Source organism: Panthera uncia, chromosome E3, assembly GCF_023721935.1.
Source record: "Panthera uncia isolate 11264 chromosome E3, Puncia_PCG_1.0, whole genome shotgun sequence".
Taxonomy (NCBI): Eukaryota; Metazoa; Chordata; class Mammalia; order Carnivora; family Felidae; genus Panthera; species Panthera uncia.
In genome coordinates, this window is record NC_064815.1 from 9,632,166 (window position 1) to 9,658,189 (window position 26,024).

General features: G+C 37.9%; 1 protein-coding gene across 6 annotated transcripts; it reads left to right on the plus strand.

The window, feature by feature from the left end:
- The first annotated feature begins 1,381 nt into the window (after nucleotides 1-1,381).
- Nucleotides 1,382-25,847, plus strand: CCP110 (centriolar coiled-coil protein 110). Of its 6 annotated transcripts, none has more exons than XM_049638346.1 (16): nucleotides 1,382-1,704; nucleotides 3,296-3,441; nucleotides 5,436-5,591; nucleotides 7,984-8,112; nucleotides 10,999-12,640; nucleotides 14,695-14,822; nucleotides 15,292-15,463; nucleotides 16,220-16,359; nucleotides 16,610-16,726; nucleotides 17,093-17,194; nucleotides 17,380-17,496; nucleotides 19,347-19,420; nucleotides 20,163-20,225; nucleotides 20,919-20,978; nucleotides 21,472-21,557; nucleotides 23,899-25,847. In XM_049638346.1, the coding sequence occupies exons 3-16, from the start codon at nucleotides 5,451-5,453 to the stop codon at nucleotides 23,949-23,951; spliced, it is 3,024 nt and encodes a 1,007-aa protein (XP_049494303.1). In that variant the 5' UTR covers nucleotides 1,382-1,704; nucleotides 3,296-3,441; nucleotides 5,436-5,450; the 3' UTR covers nucleotides 23,952-25,847. The 6 variants fall into 6 exon arrangements, with proteins under 6 accessions (XP_049494303.1, XP_049494305.1, XP_049494301.1 ...); XM_049638344.1 differs by having other exon boundaries at nucleotides 1,384-1,704; nucleotides 14,692-14,822; XM_049638348.1 differs by lacking the exon at nucleotides 20,163-20,225 and having other exon boundaries at nucleotides 1,383-1,704; nucleotides 14,692-14,822.
- Nucleotides 25,848-26,024: the final 177 nt, after the last annotated feature.

Consider the following 26,024-nt stretch of genomic DNA (forward strand, 5'->3'; position numbering starts at 1 on the left):
CCGCTGCCATGGCAACGAAGGTGGACCCAGGCGCTAGGCTCACGTTCCAAAATAGCTTTGGATTATTCTGGGGTTGAGACCTCAACCAAGGTTTTCAGACTCCAGAAGCGGGTGGGATACAAAAGCGGTCTCATGGTTGTACAGCTGGAAGGGATCTTAGTGACTCTTCATTCTGCCCTTGAGGAAACTGCCCAGGGAGCCTTGCAGGGGCAGGACACTTAGACTATTTATTTATTCAATTCAGGATGTGCAAACAACAGTCCAGGCGCTCAGGATACAAGAGTGAACAGGACCAACAGGGTCTCTGCTCTCCTGGGGTTTACATTCTCGTTGGGGGACGGGCGGGGGTGGATAATAGTGCTTAGGGAGTACAGCTCATATTTGTAGAGCGCTTACCATGTTTCAGGTTCTGTGCCAGCAAACGTTTGTCTTATGCATTATCTCATTTATTCTCACAATAAATCTTCGTCGATAAGTATTATCTCAAGAGATTGAATTCAATCGACTTTAGAAGGATTTTTCAGATTCTGAGGGAATGAAAGAGCATAGCAGAAGACGCACAATCGAATTATAAAGGTGGAGGGGATTTTAATGATTCTTCCATTTTAGAGATAAGGAAATCGAGGCCAGGAGCGGTGAAATGAATTGCGCAATTAATGACAGTCAAGACTGACATCAAGCCATCCCAGTTTTAATCCTGTGGCCCTTCCACTCCTCCTCCTCCTGATCTTACTTCTTCTACTGAGGGCTAATAGTGAGACTTTTGTACCAGGCACTGCGTAAGAAATAGATCTCATTTGTTCTTCACAACTACCCTTGTGATAGGCGGTGTGTGTGTGTGTGTGTGTGTGTGTGTGTGATAGACACTCTTAAAATTCATTTTACATGTGCAAAAATAGGCACGGGAAGAATTTTCAGCAAGAAAGGCAGAAGGTAAAACAGAGTTAAGAAATGGAAAGGGGCAACTAACTACCTCATATTTTGGGGAAAGCTGGTAATATGTTTAGATAGAAGATTTTGGTAAAACATTCAGGGCTTTTTGGGCCATCTTGAACCTGTTACTTTTTGTTCTTGGACGTGTTTTCCCACTGATTTGCAAAAGTGTAGGGATGTCTTGAGGCTTAGAGTTGATATCTGGGATTCAGCAATTTTTTATTTACGGGAAAAAAAATTTGGTAAGTGTTGTATGTTTTCCAACGACCACAAATAAAGAGGTTATCTCTTTACAGATAAGTAAAAAGTAGCAATTACAAGGAACACTTCAGGGGGTTCAGACCTGAGGGGCGTTCTTATAGTAATACATTAAAATTTTACAGGCCCTAGCTTGCAGTGAAGACTACGTTTCCCAGCGTGCACTGCGCCGCCCGCAAGTACTACGCCTTCCATCACTAGGACAGGGCGCGTACCGCGGAGCGCAATGCACCTTGGGGATTGTAGTTTTTTGCCGGCCCAACCGTTCCAACGGCCCCGGAAGCAGCCCCCGGAAGTGCCGGCCCAAAGAGGTGGAGTCCGGGCGGTGGCGGCGGCAGTGGCGGTTGCCAGGATCCCGCGTTGCCGCCTGAGACCAGTAATATGGCGGGGAGGAGAAGGAGAAGGCGGCGGCGGACCGAGCTGCGCTCTGTCAGTACCAATTGAGCCGTTTGCTTCCTGACAAGGCCCGTGGCGAGGGGGAAAAAAAAAGCTGACGAGGCCGTGGGAGATCAGGTGTGTGCTTAAGGAGGGAACTAGATCCTCAGCGGGTCCCGGCTTTTAGGTCACCGGGGGAGGCGGAATTGGCGCCCTGAGAGCTGAGGGTGAACTCTGTGCCAAACCCGCATGCAGGTGGTGGACCCCTGAGCTTCGAGTCTCTAGAAAAGCGCCGAGTGTGAGGAGACAGGTGCCCGGGGACCAGCGACACTCGGCGCGGAGGTGATGCTCGGATGCTGGTGCTGCCTGGGCCCTCGGGATGGAGCCCCATCAAAGGAGCTGGGGGAGGTGGGCGTGGGGCGCTGGGGTCAAGGCAGAGGGTCCCTAGCAAATAAACTCGAGACAGAGCCAGAAATCGCCTCACGTTGATAAAACTGGACCGTTTTTCTTCTCCCAAGACACTGGCGAGGGAGCGTCCTCAGGGTGTGCACTGGACATTCTGAAAGCCGGTTACCACAACCAAAGGCCCTAGGAGTACTGTTTACTCTGCCTTTGCGACCCCGGGGAATAAGCTTGAGGCTAATAAAGCAACTTCTCTTGATTGCCCCTGATACTGCTAGGTGATTCCTATTCTGCAGGGTTATAATCCCGGTTCCCTAACCCCCAATTTAGGCAAGTGACAGGCTCCCAGAGATTGATTTGATGGACAGGGGTCTGGAAACAACGAAATGAGGACGGTGTTGTCCCCCTTTCTGTGTTTTAAAGTTACATGTGAATCCTACGAGGAACAAAGCACCGTCGCTACCCTCCCGATATTCATAACCTAGTGACAAAAACCATCATAATCATCATCCTCTTAATAATAAAAGCAGTCCCCTATACTGGTCCTTTCAGCGTGTCCTGCATTATGCTAATTGCCACACACGTTTTAGTTCATTGAATTATTGATACTCTGATTATCCCGGCATTACAGATGAGGAAATTGAGGCATAGAGATGGTAAGTAAATTGCCAAGAACACACAGCTAATGTGTCCCTGAATAAGAAACTTTCCTCTTTATTGCCTATACAAAAAGTTGGTCTTTGGGAGGACTAGGGGGTAAACGAGCAGCTAGCTTCCGAAAACACAGCAAGATCTGTTCTGTTACTTGCACTATCCCCTTTAGTGACATTGCTGGTAGAACACTGGTGAGGAGCACCGGTCTATGGGGTTTGCAAAGAGACTCATTTGGAGAAGGGTCATGGTATAAATGGAGAAGACAAGGCATGTCTGAACTTGATGCAGCTGAAAATTGTTAATTCAAGTGGACTGGTAATGCCTGCTGGTAAACTGTGGGTCGGTAGATTTGTGGTTGGAGTGGCATTGTAGTCAAGGCTCTGTTCAAAAAAAAAAAACTTTGCTGACAGGTAATTGTGTGAGAAATGAAGTGCCTTCTTGCTAATCATATAGGATACAATGCTCATTTTTTAAATGATTGCCTTTGCAGTTGAGGGGTACCAGTTTCTTTGGAGAATAGGATCATCCATGAAACTACCAGTCTTTAAATTCCATTCTTCCTCGCTAGCTTCTTTTTTTATCTAGTCCACTCTCTCCTTTTTTTCTTCTCTCCTGGTTTGCGTTATTGTTTGAGCCAATTACCCTAATTCATTTATTCATTACTTTTATCAAGTGCCTACTGTGTGCTGACACTGTTCTATGTAATGGGGATTCAGTGGTGAGCAAGACTGAAAAGGTACCTGTGCTTATGGAGCTTACATTTTGGTGGAGGAAGACAGACAAAACCCAAGGAGATAAACAAGATAATTTCAGATAGTGGTAAGTGCTATGAAAATTGGGAAATAGCAGGGTAATGTGATAGTGAGTAAACGCAGGATTAATTTAGATGGGATAATCAGGGATGGCCTCTTTGAGGTCAGGGAAATTCACATTGAGGCTGAAGGATAGGAAAAATTCTTTCATGCTCTAGGATCGTTTGGTAATTTCCATAATCAACCATATTTAGCACTTGTATTTGGGTATTAAAAGCCCTATCATATGCCCTAGTTATGCTGTAATAAAAAATCTAACACGGTACATCTGCAATATGCATGACAAATGTGTGCTGTTTAAGAGATTTGAATTTAACTTTCCAAAGCAATTGGCATATCTGTATGAGGTTGTTGAAAGAAAAATAAAACTTGCCATAAAAACATTTTATTCATTCTTTACATTTCCCAGAACTTTAAAATAGAATTTCATACTTTGCTTGTGTATACATAGAAAGTAAATATTTCTTATAATTGTATAGTCATCTATTTACATGCCCTATAATGCTGAATGCGTGGGTTGTGTTAAAAAATATTTTTAAGTATTTTAGTAGAAATGGAGTTGTTTGAATTTCTCTTACATTTTAGCTTCTGCATACTTTGGTTGTTAAGATAACATAATGGGGGTTGAAATCCAGACTAAAAAATGAGGCCTTGGTATGTCATGCAGAAAGGTGTTGTGGTTTTGTTGTTGTTGTTGTTTTGTTTTTTTACTTTTGCTTGTTTTATGAATACAAGCTTGAAAAATAATCTCATTCACACTCCAGTATAATTTTCTTTGAAATTAAACTCACACTTTTCATAAGTTGAATATAGAAATAATTAGAATTGATGGGATGGTAGGAAGAAGTTTTATTAATAAGAAGACTACCAGTTGGTCAAAATTAGCAATATATCTTATTTTTCATAATCAAATCATAATATGCTTTTTCTTCATTTCTAATTATGCTATAATGTGTCCCTGACTTTTTAGTGTACTACATTTTTAAGTACCTTAATGCTTAAGACAGTATCATATTCTATCTTATTTCATTGCTGCGTATCCCATATCATCAATTAAATTTTCCACCCCCCGCCTTTTTTGGTTAATTGTTTTAAAATGAACACCTAAGGGAACATTATTGTATTTTTCTGTTTTCACAGTTCATACCCTTGCTGGTTATGAGTCTGATGTCTCTCTTCATTTTCTCTTATTTAAAGGAAACGATGCCAGACATAAAGCTATGGAAACAGGCAATCAAATATTTAACATTAGCTAAATGAATGAACATGCTGGCTAATGCTTCCTGATTACCTTGCATTTTCATAGCCATCATCACACTTTTCCAGAAGTTGTGAAATTACTGGGCAGATTGTTTTAAGTAGTTTGGTGGTGCTTAGAATTTTCAACAATAAGATGGTATTATTAAGAGAGCCAGTAGATACTCTGGTTTCCACCTGTGACTGATTTGTCTGGTGACTGTGGAGACCAGATATATTTTCAAGATGTGAAAGTACTAATAGACTTTGAACTTCATGATAACAGAAGAATTTTAAAAGGTAAATATCCTCTTTTATGTAAATAGCCTTTTTGTCTTTTTTTTTTCTTTTGGCATTTTTACCTTTGTATGATTTAGTTTTTCTTGTGTAGATAAGTCCTGCTAAGGAAAATACAATATTCTAGTTTATAATCTGAAGTGAGTAAAGTGGTGTAGAACTTTTGTTCCTTTAAGAATTTTTCCCTGGTGAGTTCTTAGTACTTTTCTAAACAAATCATATTTAAAGATTGATGTATATACATATGCTTGGAAATATTTAATATAGGAAGCAAGGCTTCACTGGGTAGGATCTTGAGGTGCTTACCTCTACTTAAGAATTCGCTGTTCATCAGTGAAAAAAAAAATTCTGGGGGCCAGTTCTAGGAATTGTGAATGCTAGAAATATTTAAGTGCTCTATAAAATTTGCCAAATCATGAAGATCTGTTTTTCTCAGCACATTGCAAGTGACATTTTTCTCTCTGACAGTGTAATTGTGGGAAGATGGAGGAGTATGAGAAGTTCTGTGAGAATAGTCTTGCCAGAGTCCAGCAGGCATCATTGTCCACGGAGAGCTTTCTACCTGTCCCATCTGAAAGCATCTCACTTATCCGCTTCCATGGAGTGGCTGTGCTTTCTCCACTGGTAAACATTCTATGATTTTTAAATAATCTTTTTTTCTATAGTGAGTCACTAAGGTAAGTTTACAGAAAAGCAAAAAAAGGGTTATAAACATTGAAAAAATGCTTCGTATTCATAATTAAATATAAAAGAGTTAGCGTTTTTTCATCTACTAGATTGGCAAAAATCTGCTAAGACCTACCGTTCCTTAGGTTGTGGGGAAAAAGCACTTATCCTACATTTTTTCTGAGAGAATCAGCTGATTTTATTTTTTGGAGATCATTTTGGTAGTGTTTATCAGAATTTGAAAGTATATGTAACCTTTGATTTAGCAATTCCATTTTTGGGAATATCTTACACTTATACTGCTCTTTGTGCCCGAAGAAATACATACAGGTTATGGTAGCATTGTTTGAAATATCAAAAGATTAACAAACAACGTAAATGTCCAGTAGTGGACTAGTTTAAAGACTGTGGTCCATTTTATAGAAATCTCATACATGCCATTGAAATGAGTACAATAGACCCACATGTGCAGGCATGGAAGGATCTCCACAGTCTATTGTAAATCACTGCACACATCGTGCTCTCTGGAGCAGGGTAAAATAGTGCTTACAAGCCTGGCTCTGGAGCCTGCTGTCCTTGGTTTAAATCACTGCTCTGCCACCTACCTGCTGTGTGAACTTGCAGGTCCATTTTCTTTTCTTGTACTTCTTTCCTTTTTTCTTTCTTTCTCCCTCTCTCTCTCTCGCTCCCTTGCTCTCTTTCTCTCTGTCTCTCTCCCCCTCTCTCCCCGTCTCTCCCTCCCTCTCCCCCTCCCTCTCTCCCTCTCTCTCTGCCCTCCCCTTCCCTGTTTATTTAGTTATTTTGAAAGAGAGAGCATGAGCATGGGAGGGCAGAGAGAGCAGAAGAGAGAGATAATCCCAAGCACGCTCTGCAATGTTAGTGCGGAGCCCCATATAGGACTTGAACTCACAAACCATGAGATCATGACCTGAGCCTAAATCAAGAGTCAGATTCTTAACTGACTGAACCACTCAGGCCACCCGCATTTTCTTTATTTTTGAAATGAGAATAAAAATAGTGTCTACTTTAATAGGACTCTTTGGAGAATTAAATGATCTAATACATGTAAAATGCTTAGAACACTACTTGGATCATAGGAGGTACTCAATATATGTCAACTATTTGGGTTTTTATATAAGATTCTTTTTCTTAGGAATGATAAAGGAATACAGGATGAGAAGGAAGACACACTTTTCATTGTAAACTCTTTCATACTGATTGAATGTTTTTAAAATGTGTGTGACTTTATTTCAAACCAGAAAATTAATATAATTGAAAGAAGTTGCATGAAATTTTTTTTTTTATATAACAGGAGGTAAAAGATCAATATTTTCTGCCAACTTTTTGTAATGACATTTTCAAACATACAGAAAAATAGAAAGGGTAGTGCAGTGACTCCCCACATGTATGCCATCTAGATTTAATAATTTTTAACACTTGTGCCATCTTTGCTTTATGGTGTTTGTGATTTTATATATATGTAGATGTGTATATACACATACATGCTTTTTTTTTTTTTTTTTTTTTTTTTTTTTTGCAGAGCCATTTGAAAATTGAAGCTGTATAACAATTTTCTCTTAAATGTTTTGGTATAAATATTCTAAAAATAAGATATCCTCCTACATAAAATCCCCAATACCATCATCACATCCTAAGAAGATTAGTAATAATTTTAATAGCATCTAATATTCTATTCATATTTAGATTTCTCCATTTGTGTTCAAAATGTCTGTTATACTATTTTTTTTCCTAATCTGGGTCCAGTCAGAGTTCAAAAATACCATTTGCTTATTGTGGTTTTTTTTTTTTTAAGTTGATTTATTTATTTTGAGAGAGTGAGAGAGAGGAGAGAGAGAGAGAATCCCAAGCAGGCTCTGCACTGTCATCACAGAGCCCGACGTGGGGCTCAATCTCATGAATTGTGAGATCATGACCTGAGCCAAAATCAAGAGTCAGACCTTTAACTGAGTTACCCAGGAGCCCCCAAAAGGGCTTATTTTATTTCTCATTTTAGAGCATTGGGTAAGTGAACAGGTTTTTTTCTTTTTAACTTTTTTATTCAGTTGAGAATAATTTACATGCAGTAGAATGCACAGATCTCAAGTTCTAATGTTCCATGAGTTTTCATATATGGCGTACGTCTGTGTAACTCACACCTACACAGAACATTATTGTACCCACAGAAAGATCTCCCATGCCCCATCCTCCTCATTACCCCTCACTACTGCTCAGATACCTTTCCCTGTGGTTTTATCTGTTCCATGTTTTAATCATTCTGATTCAGAGCTTTCTGATTTTATGATATTTTTATATTTATGAGAAATAATTATGTATTTATGATGTTTTGCAGCTTACCATTGAGAGAAGGAAGGAAATGCAACAAGAAAAGCAGAAAGCACTTGATGTAGAAACAAGAAAGCATGTAAATAAGAAGAAAGATTTACTGGCTCGTGTCCAGGAGATTCTTGAAAATGTTCAGGTGTGTAATGTAGGCTTTTAAAAATTATAATTAAGAAATCATGAGGTAAGCATTGATGATAATTTTTCAGAAATATGTTTGCACTTACTAGTTAGTTACCAATATATTTCACTATAATGTTTGAGAAGCTTTGTAGTTTGTAATATTCCATTTCAGTTACTCCAAAGAACACTCACTTGCTTGTTAGTGATGCCTAGTACTTGAATCAGAGGGTACTTAGACAATGGAGCCCTACCCTGAATATAATTGCTTATTGTCTGTGTCTTATGACTCTAAAAACATGGAATTCTCAGTGACAAAATGATAGAATCGACCATTGTGGTTTACCTCTGAACTAATCAGACTATTGACTCAATGACCTTATTCTCATTCTCTGCTAAAGTAAATAACTGCCCCCAATTTTTTTTGGTGAAAATTACCCTCTTAAATACACAAATGCAATTTAGATTAGATAAGTAGAATTGTCTACATTCATCTTAGATCCAAATAGAAACCATTTAAACAATACATTCATACCGTTTGCAATTATTTTTATTTAGCTGAATTTAAATTTGTATAAACAATTTAAGGTCTGGATCGTACTAAAAAAAACCCAAATGAATTATGTTGAACAAATTATGTCTACCATACATAGCACTGTTCTGCAGGCTACATTTAAAATTTTCTTCATAATCTTAAGGGTTTGCAGTCTGTATAATTCATACTAGATGACACATGTATAATGAACCTGAGACTATTTCCCACCAACTGCTACCTTCATTTCTCCGTGGGTAATAATTTAATTTGCAGATTATAATTACTGTCCATATTAAGTTCAAGGCTCATTTTAGTAGTGTACAAAATCACAGTTGCTGTATACACAAATGTGAAACGTGAGGTATTTTAAGAAAACATTTTATTTTACTTAAACCTATGAATATGTTCCTGGGTTTGGTGAGTATGTATCACTTTTGTTTTATTTTGATCCTGAGGTTGTGACTAAGTATACTTTGTTGTACTGTTATTGCATAGTACCTGGAAACCATTATATGTCTTGGGATTTGTAAGGTAAAACAGGAGTGCCATATGGTCTAGGGAAAAAACACATACACAACGACCTAAAAATCTTAAAAAAAAATTTTTTTTTTAATGTTTATTTATTTTTGAGACAGAGACAGAGCATAAACGGGGGAGAGTCAGAGAGAGAGGGAAACACAGAATCCAAAGCAGGCTCCAGGCTCTGAGGTGTCAGCACAGAGCCTGATGCGGGGCTCGAACTCACGGACCATGAGATCACGACCTAAGCCGAAGTCGGACACTTAACCGACTGAGCCACCCAGGCACCCCTAAAAATCTTTTAATATTCAGGATTCTGGAGTCTGTATTGATAATATGATAATTTCTGTCAGCTTAACATATACTTGTATAATCTTTAAAAACCATCCTAGTTCACTTTTTATTCTTTTTTTTAACGTTTATTTATTTATTTTGGGGGGGTGGTGAGCTGTGTGCATGGGGAAGGGATAGAGAGAGAGGGACAGAGATAGAGAATCCCAAGCAGGCTTTGCACTTTCAGTGCAGAACCTGATGCAGGGTTCAAACTCACAAATTGTGAGATTATGACCTGAGCTGAAATCCAGAGTCGGGCACTTAACCGACAAGCCACCCAGGCACCCCCTAGTTCACTTTTTATTCTTTTGCAAAGTCAAATGATTTAGATAGAAAGTGTAATTTTAATTTTTTCTGTTGGATCTCTTGTGTATCAATTGTTCTCTTAATTTGGATTTTTTTTTTTTTTTAATGTTTATTTATTTTGGAGACAGAGCACAAGTGGGGGAGGGGCAGTGAGAGCCAGAGACAGAATCTGAAACAGGCTGCAGGCTCTGTCAGCACAGAGCCCAACCCAGGGCTCAAACCCACGAACCATGAGATCATGACCTGAGCTGAAGTCAGACACTTAACCAACTGAGCCACCCAGGTGCCCCTGGAAAAAAATTTTAAATGTTTATTTATTTTTGAGAGAGAGAGAGAGAGTGCGTGTGAGCAGGGGAGGGGCGGGGGAAGGTAGAGGATCCAAAGCAAGGCTCCCATCTGACACCAGAGAGCCCGATGTGGGGCTTGAACTCACAAACTGCAAGATCATGACCTGAGCTCAAGTTGGACACTTAACTGACTGAGCCACCCAGGTGCCCCTTAATTCAGAATTTTTTTTACTTTTGCTTGTTGCAAAACTCATTAACAGGTTGCTGTTTAAAAATGGCCATCGGTTAATCAAATTGAAGTTTGCTTTGATGATTTGGATTTTAAGTTGAAAATTTTATTTCTAAGTAACTTAAGCTACATGGCTGAACTTTCATTTACTACAAATTTGCCTCATCATATAGAAGGATTTTGGTTACAATGTTTAGTTTTAGTTACTACAAAATATGTTAGTCTTTGTTAAAGAAGGAGTCATCTATGTAAGAAATTTATTTGCTATTTTAACTCATACCTTGGTATGCTTCGATGACAGCTTTCATAGGAGGAACAACTGGTGACATTAATAACATGTAAACCAAAAGAAAGTTAATGAGACTCCTTCTATTCCAAGATTAAATTGCACATGGATATATGAATATACGTGTATACCCATACACATACATACATATTGTATCAGATTAGATAATCTCCTTTTTTTTCTTTTAATCTTTAAATAAACAGGCCAGAATGACCAATGGATATTTTTTATAGTAATTTGTGCTCCCTGTGATATAGGACACAATAGAAAAAGGTTATCTTAGTTTTTGTTTGTTTGTGTTTTCAAATATTAGAACTCTGAATTTTCTATTTCAATTTTATTTTAGAAAACAAATCAAAGGCTTTTTTTGTATAGTAAGGGAATATTAATTTTTAAATTTCCTTTTTCAGGTTAGAAAAGCACCTAATGCTGGTGATTTTGATCCATGGGAGACTGAAACAGTTTACTCTAATTCAGAAGAGAGAAACCTGAATGTCCCTGCTATGTTTCCAAATATCTTGCCAAGCCCTACTGAACACTCTACTTCAGGAAAGTCTGAAAAGATAACTGGAATTTTGCCACTGAATAATGAGGACCGATTTAAATTTAATGGGATAGACTTAGCTAGGGACTCAGAAGAATTTAATTCTCTGAAGCAGTGTGATATTTCAGATATTAGCCCTGCGGAGAACGAAGCTTCTGTAAAAACCCCCTCAGCAACCCCACAGGAGACTCTTACGTCTGATGGTCTCTTGCCAACACATGAAGAACCGGATCCATCACTTTCGCAAGTTACTCCAGATCCCTACATAATGAGTCTTCAGAACCTGATGAAAAAGTCAAAGGAATATATAGAAAGAGAACAGTCTAGACGCAGTCTGAGAAGTAGTGCAAAGAGGAGTGTTAACGAGAGTCATTCAGATAAAGAGAATGATGCTGGTAAAGTGACTGACTATGGAAAGGAAAAGGCACAGTTGACTGGCAAACACTGTGGTTCAGTTATTCCTGACAAACCAAGCCTTAATAAATCAAATGTTCTTCTCCAAGGTGCTTCCGCTCAAGCAAGCAGCATGAATACATCAGTTTTAGGTAGCTTTTCTAAAGTGGACATACCTGTACGAACTGGCCATCACACTATTTTAGATCCTGATTCTGATTTTAAAGTCATTCCCACTTTTGTTACCGAAAATAATGTTATCAAAAGTCTTACTGGTTCATATGCCAAATTACCTACTCCAGAGCCAAGCCTGAGTCCTAAAATGCATCGAAGGCATTCTAGACCATCATCAGCATGTCATATACTTATAAATAACCCAATAAACGCCTGTGAGTTAAGTCCTAAAGGAAAAGAACAGACGATAGACTTAGTTGTTCAAGATACTGAGGAAAAAACACAAATACCTGAAACTGTGCCAAAGTTACCAGTTGATTTAGGAGTTTGTTCAAGCAAGGTTTATGTCACCAAAAATACATCTGAAGCCATACAGGAAGTGGTTTTAGGTAAATCAAATCAGGTATGTCAGTCTTCAGGAAATCACCTAGAAAATAAGGTTATTCATGGACTTGATGTCATGGAAGGTCACTTAACATGTGATGGGAGAGGACCACACAAAATGGATAGTACGTGTACTGCGATGCCAAGATCGCATGAGCCATATGCCACCGGTCAGTGTGTAGTGAGTCAAAACTTTGGACCCATGAGTGCACTCAAGTCAGCCAATGTGTTAGAGAAAAACTGCAATTTACAGATGGAACTGAATAAGTCTTATGATGTAAAAAACCCATCTCCTTTACTGATGCAAAACCAGAATACCAGACAGCAGATGGACACCCCTACAGTGTCCTGTGGAAATGAACAATTTTTGGATAACAGTTTTGAGAAAGTGAAACGCAGACTTGATTTAGATATTGATAGTTTGCAAAAAGAAAACTGCCCTTTTGTCTTAACAACCGGAATAACTGAACAGGAAAGGCAACATTTGCCAGAAAAAAGATACCCTAAGGGATCTGTCTACATCAACAAGAATAAAATGTTAGAAAGTAGTTCCAAAGGTAAGGAAACTCTGAAGTGTTTGATACCCTCCCAGCAGATGGCCCCTGTATTTAATACTTTTAATTGACATTTTGAAAAACAATAATTGTCTTCATTTGTTCATCGGGATATTTAATTTCATTTCTCTTGTCAGAGAACATATCATTAGCTATAGTTTATTGCCATTTGATAGGCTTTCTTAAAGGATTTTCTTTTTTTGAGAGAGAGAGAGAGAGAGCAAGCAAGCACACAAGCAGGGGAGGGTCAGAGGAGGGAGAGAGAATCTTAAGCAGCCTCCATACCCAGCTCTGGCTGACACAGGGCTCGATCCCATGACTGAGATCATGACCTGAGCTGAAATCAAGAGTCAGAAGCTTAATGGACTGAGCCACGCAGGCACCCCTCTTCAAGGATTTTCTTATTTAAAATGTGAATCTTTCACAGTTCACTTTGTATCACAGAGAATATTGTTAATGACTGGAGGAAAAAGTTCTTGCATGAAACATCACTCACAGTTTTAATCTAGTGTATTACTATGATATTTTCCTTTTGGACTGTGGTTTCTAATATTTCCATCAGTCCTTTCATTTGTAATGAGCTCCTCATGTAATTGGTCCTTCAGGGAACACCTGAACATCAAATTATTAGAGAAAAATCACAAATAAGTCTCTGTGAGTAGCGTTTCAAGAATGGCATCTTTATTGATAAAAAATATTTCAAATTTCTTTCTCATCTAGTGTTATATTAACAGCAACTTGTTAAAACATGCCTTCTTCATTAATCCTTATTTTGTTGCCATGGTTCATCATTCTTCATTACTGATACAGAAGATCTGAGTCAAGTAAATGAAGTTCTTGGACATAAACATTTTCAGTTCTAATGTGATAAATATCTTCCTAAAAAAACCTCACATTCTGTAAAGTTGCACACTATGACAGGGTTTATAGGACAAATAGAGTTTTAAGGCCTGTGTAACTTTATAAGAACTTTAATAAATAAACATCAGTCGATACCTGGGGAGCCAACCTGGATAATCCAGACGGACAGTACAGCATGGCTGGAGGCTGTCCCCATGAGTAGCAGACACCCACAAAGCCAACCATGGGGCAGTTCTGGCAGTGCTTTAATAGGAGCGAGGCCAGTCATGGAGGTAGCCGGCTTGCTGTCAGATGAGCCCCCGGACAGTGCTCATTGATGAAATTCTTAAGGTAGAGCTGAATGATCTCTCGCTGTTGGTTGTGTGGTTGGGCTAAGGAGCTTTTTCCTTTTTTGCTAAAAGTTGTAATTCTAGCCCTGCTTTTCTAGTCCCTTTTGCCTATGAAAAATTGCACATGAACAAATGCAAACTGTTGTAAATGAATACAATGTATTTAGGAACAAATTATGGGGGTACCATAGAAGATAGACAGTATGCTTATCTTCAGTGAAAATCATTGACTGTATATTCGGAAAGAATAATTCTTTGAATTTTGTTGAATCGTGATGGATCCATGAATATGTGCTATGTCTGTGTAATACTTGGTATTTCAACATTTCAGAGTGGCTTACCCCTTTCTATTCAGTAAGTTGTATAGTTGTAATGATTTAATACATTTTTTAGTTAGTAATTGTGATATATGTAATTTTAATTTCCGATGTGTTTTGGAACCTGAAGCTGAGAAGCTTTGCACTATCAAAGGAACATTTATTTAAAAAACCAAAACAAAACAGAACTACAAGCCACAATACCAGAGATCCTGGGGAAGAACAAGAGTCAGAAGAATAAACAGCTGAGAATCACATCTTGAGGTTAATTTGAGTGAGGAGAATCCAGACTGAACACATGGTCTTGGCTCCATCAGTTCAGATCGTGATGCGATCTGTTGAGCGTGGATGGTGGTGACACACAGGCCTTTATTTGGTAGCATGCAGTGAGGGGAGGGGCCGAGGATGTGGTTCACAGTGGGGACCTGGCTGTGCCTTGATTGTGTCATGTCAGATGTCGGAATGCTCTTTGGTCAGAAGCATAATTTAAATTGTGTATCAGATATTAGTAAATTTTCTAAATTTGAGGGTATGTGTTTCTTTTCAGAAGGCGAGGAGATATTAAAAAGCAAGATGTTAGCTTTTGAAGAAATGCGGAAGAGACTAGAAGAACAGCATGCCCAGCAGTTATCACTACTCATAGCTGAGCAGGAAAGGGAACAGGAAAGATTGCAAAAGGTGAGGAATTAAAATGTAAGGACATGGGGATGGTAAGTGGAAGTTAGCCCAGGATATGTGTGAGTTTTGGTCACACGTTATGTACAGGATACTTGTAGTTTTTTCCCCTGTATATCTTAATCTAAGGGGGTGATTGATTTTGATACATGGATATTGCCGAATTGTGAGGTTTGATATTTAGCTTATCTAAAAATAAATGCATAATTTATCAAAAGGAGACTTCTGATTCCTTGACTCAAAACGTTTAATATTTTTCAAAGGTATTTTATACATAGATGCTGAAATATGCATTCTGCATGAGTGTATTGAAGGGGAAGAATACTTGTTTTAAGATTTCACTTGAGGTAGGAAAACTTGAAATTAATCATTTGCTGATAATTCCCCATTACTTTTAGCTAAGCCTAAAATGGTGGTATTTTGGGATATAATTAAAAGATATAGCAGGTTATAATACATGGTTAATCTACAGGAAATAGAAGAACAGGAGAAAATGTTAAAAGAGAAGAAGGCAGCTGAAGCCTCTGAATTGGGCATTCACAGTGCAGTGGACTTAGAATGGAGAAAAGTGAGTGACTCTGGTTTGCTGGAAACAATGCTGTCTCAAGTGGACTCACTCCATACTTCAAATTCAAATAGTTCTGGTAAATGTTTTTAAAATTCTCTTCCATTTGGGAAAGTTATCCCACAGCAAGGTATTTTATTTGGCACACTTTAAGGCTATAGCTCTGTTCTTTTTTTTTTTTTAATGTTCATTTTTGAGAGAGAGAATGCACGCATATGCAAGCAGGGGAGGGGCAGACAGAGGAGACAGAGTAGCTGACGCCAGCTTTGTGCTGACAGCAGAGAGCCTGATGTGGGGCTCAAACTCTTGAACCATGAAATCGTGACTTGAGCCAAAGTCAGACACTTAACTGACTGAGGCACCCAGGTGCCCCTAAACTGTAGGTCTTCAAGTAATTCTATTTACCAGTAACTAGTGAAAAATGAAATGATGGCAGATCAAAGACTAGTGAGCAGGTGTTCATGAGAAAAGCCACCTCAGTGAGGAAAATACCAGGAAATTTGACTCAGAGCCCAGGCTTTGTTTATTCATGCAGCAGGTGATGTGCTTTAACTGAAAACACAGTTTGCCATCTCCTGAGTGATCTTGAATTACATCTAATTCTTCAGACCCAGCAAGAGCATATCTTCACATCTTCAATTATCCAGAGATGCTGTTTGTGTTGAGAAGCTCCATCTGGTGCATAAGCTTAAAGTCCATAAATATTTTAAGTCTGCACATGGATTAGTTTCAGGGGCGGTTGTTCTTAGTGAGTCATAAGTGTTTATTTGGACATTCTGCATATTCTGATTATATAATATCAAGTATAATACTCTATGTATATTTATTTTTCCAGGTTTCACGAACTCTGCCCTACAGCATAGCTTTGGTTCTGCAAATGAAGCACCCTTCTACCTCTGGGGATCATCAACTAGTGGCTTCACCAAACTCTCAGTAACAAGGGCTTTTGGAAGGGCCAAAACTAAATGGTCTCAGGTGGGCATACTTCATGATATTTGTGTATCCGTCTGTCTAGCTATATTTTTTAAAGAGGTACATTATCTTAGGTTGTACAAATGGGGACAGATATTTTTGCCATACATCAAATAGCTTAGCTTTTGTCAGAGATGAAACTACACAGAGCACACATATGTAGAAGAATTTAGCTTATTGTAATAGATTGGGAAAACATCTTGAGTATAATGCTCAGATCCTCAAATAATTGTATCTGTCTTATTTCTTCCAGGTTTTCAGTCCAGAAGTACAAACAAAATTTAACAAAGTAACTGCAGTGGCAAAAGGATTTCTAACTCGTAGGCTTATGCAGACAGATAAGCTAAAACAACTTCGCCAAACCGTAAAAGTAAGAAGCTTGTCCATTGTTTGTATTTCACTTCTGTCTCAGTCTCCCAGTTCAGTGATAGCTAGTCACTAGCTGGAGTTGACCAATTCGTTCAGAACTTAGGCAGATCCAACATTTTTTTAGTCACTGCAATAGAGGCAGTTACAGAAATCTGATTAATCTCAGTCTGATAATTTTTTTAAATATTTAAATGAAGTAGTTTGGGTATTTTTGTCTTGCTTTAGAGAGTGCTGTTTGCCTTCTGATAAGTAATAGTTTTATGTTCTCACTGATTTTGAATTGGCTGAGAAAAAAATCAAAAGAAAATTCCAGTGATCATCAATCTTTCTAGAAGAGTGGTTTTTGAAGGAGCATTTCTTCTTCCAGGACACTATGGAATTCATAAGAAGCTTTCAGTCAGAGGCACCATTAAAGAGAGGAGTTGTCTCAGCACAAGATGCTTCTCTTCAGGAAAGAGTGTTAGCTCAGGTAAATGCCCACATCCTGTAGGTTTTTAGGGAACGGACATTTATATCTCTCCCTTCATTTCACCACTGAAAATAGGTTTCCATTAAAACTTTAACCTTTTTCTCTAAGTGAAAGTGCATAGAATATTACTAAATTCTAATCTCATCTTTTTAAATGGGCACAATATTTTCTTCTTTTGAACCTAGTTGCGAGCTGCCCTGTATGGTATTCATGACATATTCTTTGTAATGGATGCAGCTGAGAGAATGTCTATTCTCCATCATGACCGAGAAGTTCGCAAAGAGAAAATGCTCAGGCAAATGGTATGTTATCTGATTTTTTAATGAATGAGTGAAAAAGAAAAACTCTATTTCTTCTATGCTCGCAAGACACTTCTGATACCAAATGTGTGAGGTTTTCCCCCACTCCAGCAGGGTGTCCTACAATTCAATTCTGATTCTCTCTACTTGGAGTTAAGAGTTAGATACTACAAGGTAAGGAGGCAGTTAAGATTCCCCCATCCAAAGTCTCAGGTTGTCACTTATACTTCTGACCGACCAGCTTTGAAACAGGGTTCCTACAACCCTGTCTTTGGGTTTGATAATTTTCTAGAGTGGCCTACAATACTCAGGGAATTTACTGGTTTATTATATAATAAAGGGCATAATTAAGGATATAGATGAACCACCAGATGAAGAGATAGATAGGGCAAGGACTGGAAGGGTCTTGAGGGCATGAGCTTCTGTCTGCATAGAGGACATCTTCCTGGCACATGGATGTGTTCACTGCCTGGAAGCTCTCTGAACTCCGTATTTTAGGTGTTTTTATGGAGGCTTTCTCATACAGGCATGATCAGTGATTAACTCAATCTCCAGCCCTTCTTTTGTCTCTGCAAGATAAGAAGCTAAGGCTGAATGTTCCAAGCTTCTACTCAGGCTTGGTCTTTCTGATGAATAGTCTGCACCTGGGGGCCCCCCAAAAAGTTGTTCCATTAGAACAAAAGATCCTCCTGTCACCCAGAAAATGACAAGGGATTGGAGCTGTGTGTCAGGAACTGAGGTAAAAAACCAAATATTAGAACAAAAGATGCTTCTACCAGGGCACCTGGGTGGCTCAGTCAGTTAACTGACTGTCTGACTGTTGATTTCAGCTCTGGCCTTGATCTCAAGGTTCATGGGATTGAGCCCTGCATTGGGCTCTGCACTGACAGAGTGTAGCCTCCTTGGGACTCTTTCTTTCTCCTCTTTCTCTCCCAAAATAAATAAGTAAACTTATTTAAAAAAAAAAAATGTTTCTACTCTTTCACTCTCAGATTTGCAAGGGTTTTGGGAGCTCTGTGTTAGGAACAGGTGTCAAAGATCAAATATTAGCAGGAACTAGGGGCAGAGACCAATATATTTCTTATTTCACAATGAGGTTCTTCTGGGTTTGGGGTAACTGATACTAAATCTCATTCTCTCTCTCTCTTTTTTTTTTTTTTTTAAGTTTATTTTGAGAGAAAGAGAGTGGGGAGGGGCAGAGAGAGAAGGAGAGAGAGAGAATCCCAAGTAGGCTCTGGGCTGTCAGTGCAGAGCCCTACGCAGGCCTCAATTCCACGAACCATGATATCGTGACCTGAGCCGAAATCCAGAGTCTAACACTTAACCTAACTGACTGAGCCACTCAGGTGCCCCTCATTCCCTATTTTGACTTCAGCAAGCTTCCCTGCAATTCTTAAGCACAGATAATCCCCAGGATTACCAGCAACATGCAACTCTGATGACAGATTTAAAAGAATTGCATATTGTTTTGTGATTGGATTTTGGAGTTGAAGCTTTGACTGTTGTTTGGATGGCTTATAAAAAACTATCACTGGCTCCGCATTGAATTTCCTTGAAACTATCATGTAGATTTTGCCTTTTTTGGAAACCAGAGTTATTTGAAATATATCAGGGTGTCGGAGGAGTGTGGTTTGAGTCATTGGTCTTCATGTGGTAGCCAAAAGAAAAGCCAAGTTTATTACTTCATTGGGAAAAATCATTGTAATTATTAACAAATTGGACTGTCAGTTCTAAAGACAGACTAAAATTCAGAATGCTAGTAGGAGAAGATTTTCTGTGCAGTTTGAGATCATCTTATATTATTTTAGTGGTATTACTGGTACCATTAAAGCTTTTTGTTTTGTATTTTAAAGGACAGAATGAAAAGCCCACGAGTGGCCCTGTCAGCTGCAACACAGAAGTCTCTCGATAGGAAGAAGTACATGAAGTAAGTGTACTTCCTGTCACATCACATTAATCCAGTTATTACCAAACCAATTAATTTTAGTCATCTATTGGTCTCTTTGTGTATTCAAATTAGAAAAAAAGAACAGTTCACGTTTTGACAGCTGAGCTCAGAAATCTCTTTTTATATAAATAGTTTTATTACTCAGGTGATAAAATCTGATTTCATCTTTAGGTAAAACATATAAACTACTAAATTTGACAGTGTTCAACTTGTGTAATCGATAGCCATTCAGCCTTAAAAATAGTTAATCTTTATATTCACTGTCAATTTTACTTCTTTTGGATATATTCTTTTTTTTTTTTAATATTTATTTTTGAGATAGTGCCAGCAGAGGAGGGGCAGAGAGAGAGGGGGACAGAGGATCTGAAGCAGGATCCCAAGCAGGCTTCATGCTGACAGCAGTGAGCCTGATGCGGGTCTTGAACTCACAAATTGTGAGATCGTGACCTGAGCCCAAGTCGGATGCTCAACTGACTGAGCCACCCAGGCAACCCTGTAGTCTTTTTCTAATATGCGAAAGACTTCACCGGAGGGAAACCTAATGCAAAGTGGCTATCGTTGCAAGCTGCTTCTTTCTGGAAAGTAGTCTCTGGTGTGCTTAGTACAGCTGAGTAGTACAAAACTTGTAAATGATTTGTTTCTGTCATCATGTATCACATCTGTAAGGGTTTTCTCTCCCTTTCTAAATACATTGTGTGTCCTTATTTTTATGTTGTGTTAGAGCTGCTGAAATGGGAATGCCAAATAAGAAATTTCTGGTTAAACAAAATCTTTCTGAAACAAGGTGAGAAAAATTACTTCATCTCCATGAGAAGCTATTTATTTATTTAAAAAAAAAGATTTTCTTTGTAAATGCCAAGCTTGCTGTTTGTTGAGTTATTTCTAACTTGACATCAGCAGAACACTCCCAGCTGATTGGAGGACTGAAGAATGCCCAAGATCCATATTAACACTAGGTCATGTAGCTGACTATATGACAGACCACATGTCTCAGGAGCTTTCTATAGGACATGCTGTCTTGGGTAGAAATTTGAGCCCCCGATGTCCTGAGTTCAGCTCACAGTCTAGGACTTATTTAGGATAATTACTTAAAAACCTTAGAAATCTAGCTTAGTATTTCAGACCTGTTTTCTACTTTTACAAGAGTGATGTTACTTCTCTTGGATGTTTGAAAGGAAAAGTTGGTTTTTGTGAAGCATATAAATAAACTATCTAACATACAAGAATTAAACACTTGAGACATACAGACAAAAACCTAAGATTTGGGCTCTTGGTGAAAAAAATATAAGTACCCTATTAATATGCTTCAGTCATTGTGATTTGCTCCGTGGTATTACATTGGTATATCTGCATAGATGACCAGTGTCACCTCACTGTTAATCATCTTTCACCTATTTAAAAAATGCGGGGGCGGGGGTGGATAACTGAATTTATGTCAGTCTCTTCTGAATTAATTTTTTACTTACTTTGTTAACAGAGTCCTTCAGCCAAACCAAGGACAGAATGCACCAGTTCATAGGCTACTTAGTAGACAAGGGTAAGAATGCCACCCCTGGGTATTTAAAAACATCTAAAGCAAGATGAGCTTTGAGAGGGAAAAATAATTTAGTATCTTTACATAAAGGATATCTATTTTACAAGTGTGATTTGTTTTATAGCATTGCGAAGATCTTTTAAGTTTTGTGCTCCAAGATAATCCTTTGGTGTACTGTTGTGTATTATATCTTAATTACCATCTTATGTTGGCATGCTTTTACTTTTCATTTCATACCATTTTGCTCATTAAGTATTGTAAGCATCCATATAGTAAGTTCAGCATCACCAAAGTGATCCTTCCAACAAAGTATAAGCCTTGGTTCTAGTCTCCCGATGAAGGAAAGCGTAGCTTCCTTGCTGTGCGCGTTCGTGAGACTTAAGTTCTTTCCAAGCATATTTGCACTTTGAACTGTTGCAGTATGGTTGCTTTCTTTGAATGTTGAACATTTAGATCTTGATGCGAGTGACTTATTAATTCTTTTATATTCAATTAGAACCCCTAAGACATCAGTGAAGGGGGTTGTGCAAAATAGACAGAAGTCTTCACAGAGCAGAGTGCCTAACAGAGCGCCTGTTTCAGGTGTGTAGCAAATGAGTTCTTCAAGCCCATTCAATAGAAGGACGTGCACGAGCTGCCCCACGATGCAGGCCATACGAGTGCAATGTCTTGTCTTTCCTTGCCACCATAATTTGGGCATATTCACAGTCATTCCTGCTAATGACCACCGTGTTAGTATTTTGTGGCGGTCAGGAGACCTTGGTAAAACTGTGCGTCCAATCTTGGCTTCTGTAATAATCCCGTGGAAACGCTATACATTTTTTTAATCTGAAAAATCTGTAGAATTGTATGTGCCTAATTGAGAAAACCTTTTTATAAATGAGTAAAGTATAATAATCTGATGCCTAAATCTGTGCATGTTTATTGAGCTTTGGGGAAGTGTATCACCCAGGAATATTTGTATCTGCACATAAAGTGATGAAAAATTTCTCCCTCTGGCCACAAGATCACATGTGAATATGCCAGGCGGGAGGGGGTAAGTTTTGTTTCTGTTATTTTGTGGATTTTAAATTCTGTTTATGGTGGCAAGAAGACAAATTTAATATGAAACTCATGCCAAACTTTTAAGCTAATGTTTTAATATTTGGTAGGTGTCTTTGTTAAGATACTTTGATAAGCTCACCAAAAATTATGTGATCCATTAAACATACTTTCAAAATGCTTTGCTTTAACTACACTTCTTTCTAAACATTTAAAAGAAACCAAAAATTAATCACTAGGCAATGAGTTAATCATTTTAATCTTCCCATTAATATACAATTAATTACTAGGCAATGAGTTATTTAATCAATTCTAATCTTCCCATTAATATACAATTAGGCATATTTAGAGCTTTTATTACTAACTGATTTCCTCCAAATTAGGAGGGAATGAACAACATAAGACATTTTTTTGTTATTGCCATTTGTTCACATAAGTTCAAAGAGGGAACAAGATACTGAACATAGCTTTGAAATGATTGCTGACTTTTTGCATGTATGTAGTGAATTTAATTTATAATGTTGCACTTGTAGAGGATAATGTAAAAGGTCATCTTTTGGAAGCCACTGTGAGTGACAGTCAATGGAGGTGTTTTAAAGGGGGTTATGTAGTTGAGGATTCTGCTTCCTCCAGAGGTGGTTAGAATCACCTGGTTTGAAAGGTAACTAGGAGAACTCCAAGCAAACACCAGATCTGCTGCTTGTGAAGTTATGTGGGATTTCAAGACATTTTCAATTTTTTCCCATATTAGAGTCACATATTGTGATAAATTCTGGCCAGCTGGCAATTGATCGAGGAGTTAGTACTGTTTTGCGTGATATTATTTATTACCACAGTGACTACTCTCCATGTTCTTGTCTCATGCATTTCATCTCCACTGTTTGTCCCTTGTGAATTTGTAAGAAAAAGAGCCAAGTAATACTCAACAGTATGAAGGATGAATAGGAAGTCACATTAGGAACGGAGTAGTGCAGTTAGTCATGTCCTCAAGTTCAATGGTTAGAACTATTGTGGTTTAATTGCATTGCAACATAATTATAAATACAAATGAACTTAACTCTTAAATGAACATGTACAATTACTATGTATCCAAAAAAGTACAAAATTTCTTTCCTATTTTTCTAAAGATTTATTTATACCTGAGTGCCTAGACAATTGAAAAAGACTAACGATTTTATCATTGTATGTAATTGAAAAATTACGGTATGACTGATTAAGATTCTAAGTATGAATCTCAACCCAGGGACCCATAGTTGCAGTTGAAAAGATTTTTCTTTCCTGCTTAGATTCTTAGTGGCTTGGATTGTGTTACAAACAAACTTGAAACTTATGCTTTAGTTTGATCCGCATGGAGAATGAATGTTTATTAAGCAATTGATAGAAAGCTAGTTTTTTTTGTGATGACAGACTTTCATACTCTAAGATTGGAGTAGAATGCCAAGGGCTTACAGCTTGCTGCAGAGCACTTAAAGTTTATAGTTCTTACAAACTCAATTGCAATCACTGATCGTATGTTTTAAGACCTGTTTGGCTCATTTGATGTCTGGTGCTTGACTCAGGAGTTTATAGTGAAATTCAGAAACCACTAATTAAAGCAGAGTCGGAAGCAGTATGGCACAGTGGTTATTGGGTCAAACAGCAAATCAGGTGTAACTGGGTTCTCAGAGTATCTGTTACTTAGGCAAGTGACTTCCTCTCCCATGTCTAGGCTGTATTATTATTAAAATAGTAAGTTTCTACCTTGGGATTATGTTATGTAAGGATTAAATATAATAATGTACATTGCCTAGCTCAGTGCTTGGCATTATATAGTAAACACTCATTAAACGATATTATAAAAAACTGACATTGAGAAATAATATTAGTTTTGCTCTATTTTTAGGAGCATATGCAGGAAAAACCCAAAGAAAGCGGCCAAATGTTGCGACAATTTAAGAAGACAACATTCGTTAGGATAACCAAGGGGTGGATGGGAGGTTTCATGCATACGGTTTTCCCTGCCCAGGACTTTTTATTTAAGCCTGGACTGTTTACACAGGCAAAGTGACATCAAAGGGCTGAGCAATTATCTGGGCAACTTGATCAGTCTGGTTAATTCCTTCCCTACACCGTCATTTTCCTCTTAATGTTAGGTTTGGGTGAAGGCACATTAGTATTTAGTAATTGACCATCTCTTTGCTTAACCTGTACAAACCTAAGTTTGTTTTCTGTAGCCAGATGTCTGCAGAGAACGTTTTTGTAAACTTAAAGGGCATTTGGATTTATTTCTATAAAATGTCAAAAAAGTGTGATAAATTACAAATTAAGTTCTCAAATATAAATTTCATTCATCTCTGCATACTGATTGCTAAATTTGATAAGTTAGATACTGTTGTATTTGAGGGGAAATTACTGCAGAAGGATGTTTTTCTCCTGGTTTATGTAACTTTAAAAACTGATTAATCTCTCAGTCTTCATATTCTTGGATTTACGGGATAACCACATAGGAGAAAACACTCGCCTGCTGATTGTGGTCCCCCCCAAATTTACCATAGAAGTGGTTGGGGGCCACTGCTTTGATCAAAAGTACATTCCTCTTAACAGCTAGTTGTCTTGTGCAGATATGTTAGGTTTAATGTATGTTACCCCAGTACTCTTGGAAACACTTCTCCTAAATCATAAAATCTTTCTATGGAGGGTAAAAAATTAGGGGAGATAGCACAATCTTCTGGAATGTAGTAGCACCTAGGGGTGAATCAGTGCATCCATTTCTGTAAAATAGAGTAACGCTGCATGCGCTTCTGTTTTCTTGGTGTCTGCGTCTTGTCTTTCTTCATGGTCTGCTCTTTGTAGCTTGCTTGATTTAGGAGAGACTAAAGGGCTATATAACAACAAGTTCAGATTTGCAGATGGAACAGGAATATTGTCAAGCTGAAGTTACGCATTACTGAGGAGGCACTGTCGTTTAAGGTTTTCATCACTGACATATTCATTTAAAATATAAACCAAAAAATGTTACCAAGGGAACATGATTTGATGAAAGTGAATGCCACTGTTAATTTATCATACCATTTCCAAAAAGGGCTTTGTGCTTCTCACATAAAATCGGGACTGTGTACATTTACTCTTTCTAACTTGAATTTTAAAATGATACCGGTATTTTGAAAATGCAGACTGTATGTATTCTTAATATCCTTTGAAGAAGGTGGAGATAAAGATTGTTTTCTCCAGTTTTCGGCCCTATTTAAAAGTTGGCTATTACATCCAGCTGTAGACCGTAATAACCTACCCAGGGTGTAAACTTGATTTTCTTTATTGAGATGTATCATTTGTTGAGTGAGTGAGCCAGGAAATCAGAAGGCGGTCAAAAATGTCTGAGTTACTGATATATTCTTTATAAAGTATAGCAAAATATCTTAATATGATAAATTGTGCTTTATCATTCTGAAAACTCAGGATACAGCTTACTCATATCATTGTGGGTCTTTCCAGAAAGACAGATATTTCCAAATTTTGTGTACACTAATGCAAATTAGCTAAAAAAAAAATAGTTTGTTTTGGAGAAAGTTAAAACTAGCTTTAGATTAAGGTTGACAAACTTGAGTGTTGTTTTTTTTAAAGATAAAAGCCTGTGTGTTTTACACATATTTTAATGTTCACAGCTTTTCCTCATAAAAGTGCCAGACATCGTTTTGTGCTTTTGATGGATTTTTAATTTATATACATTATTTTTGTTACTTTTACTTTGAGTGGAATGCCCATTAATGTAAATTGTATTTATTTTTATACTTTAATTTTCACTAGTTTTGCTTCTAGGCAGAAGGCAAAATAAACTTTTCATCTTAAAAGAAATGTAGTTTGATCTTCTTTATTTACCAGTGGAAGGACCGTTGATGGATGCTGAAAAGTATCTGGCCAAAACAATCCGTAACATGATCTTTTTTTTAATCATTAAAAGCCCCACGAAAGGTATATCCCATCATTTAGGGTGTAACCTATACCAGTGCTTCGTCCAGCATCCGAGTTTTG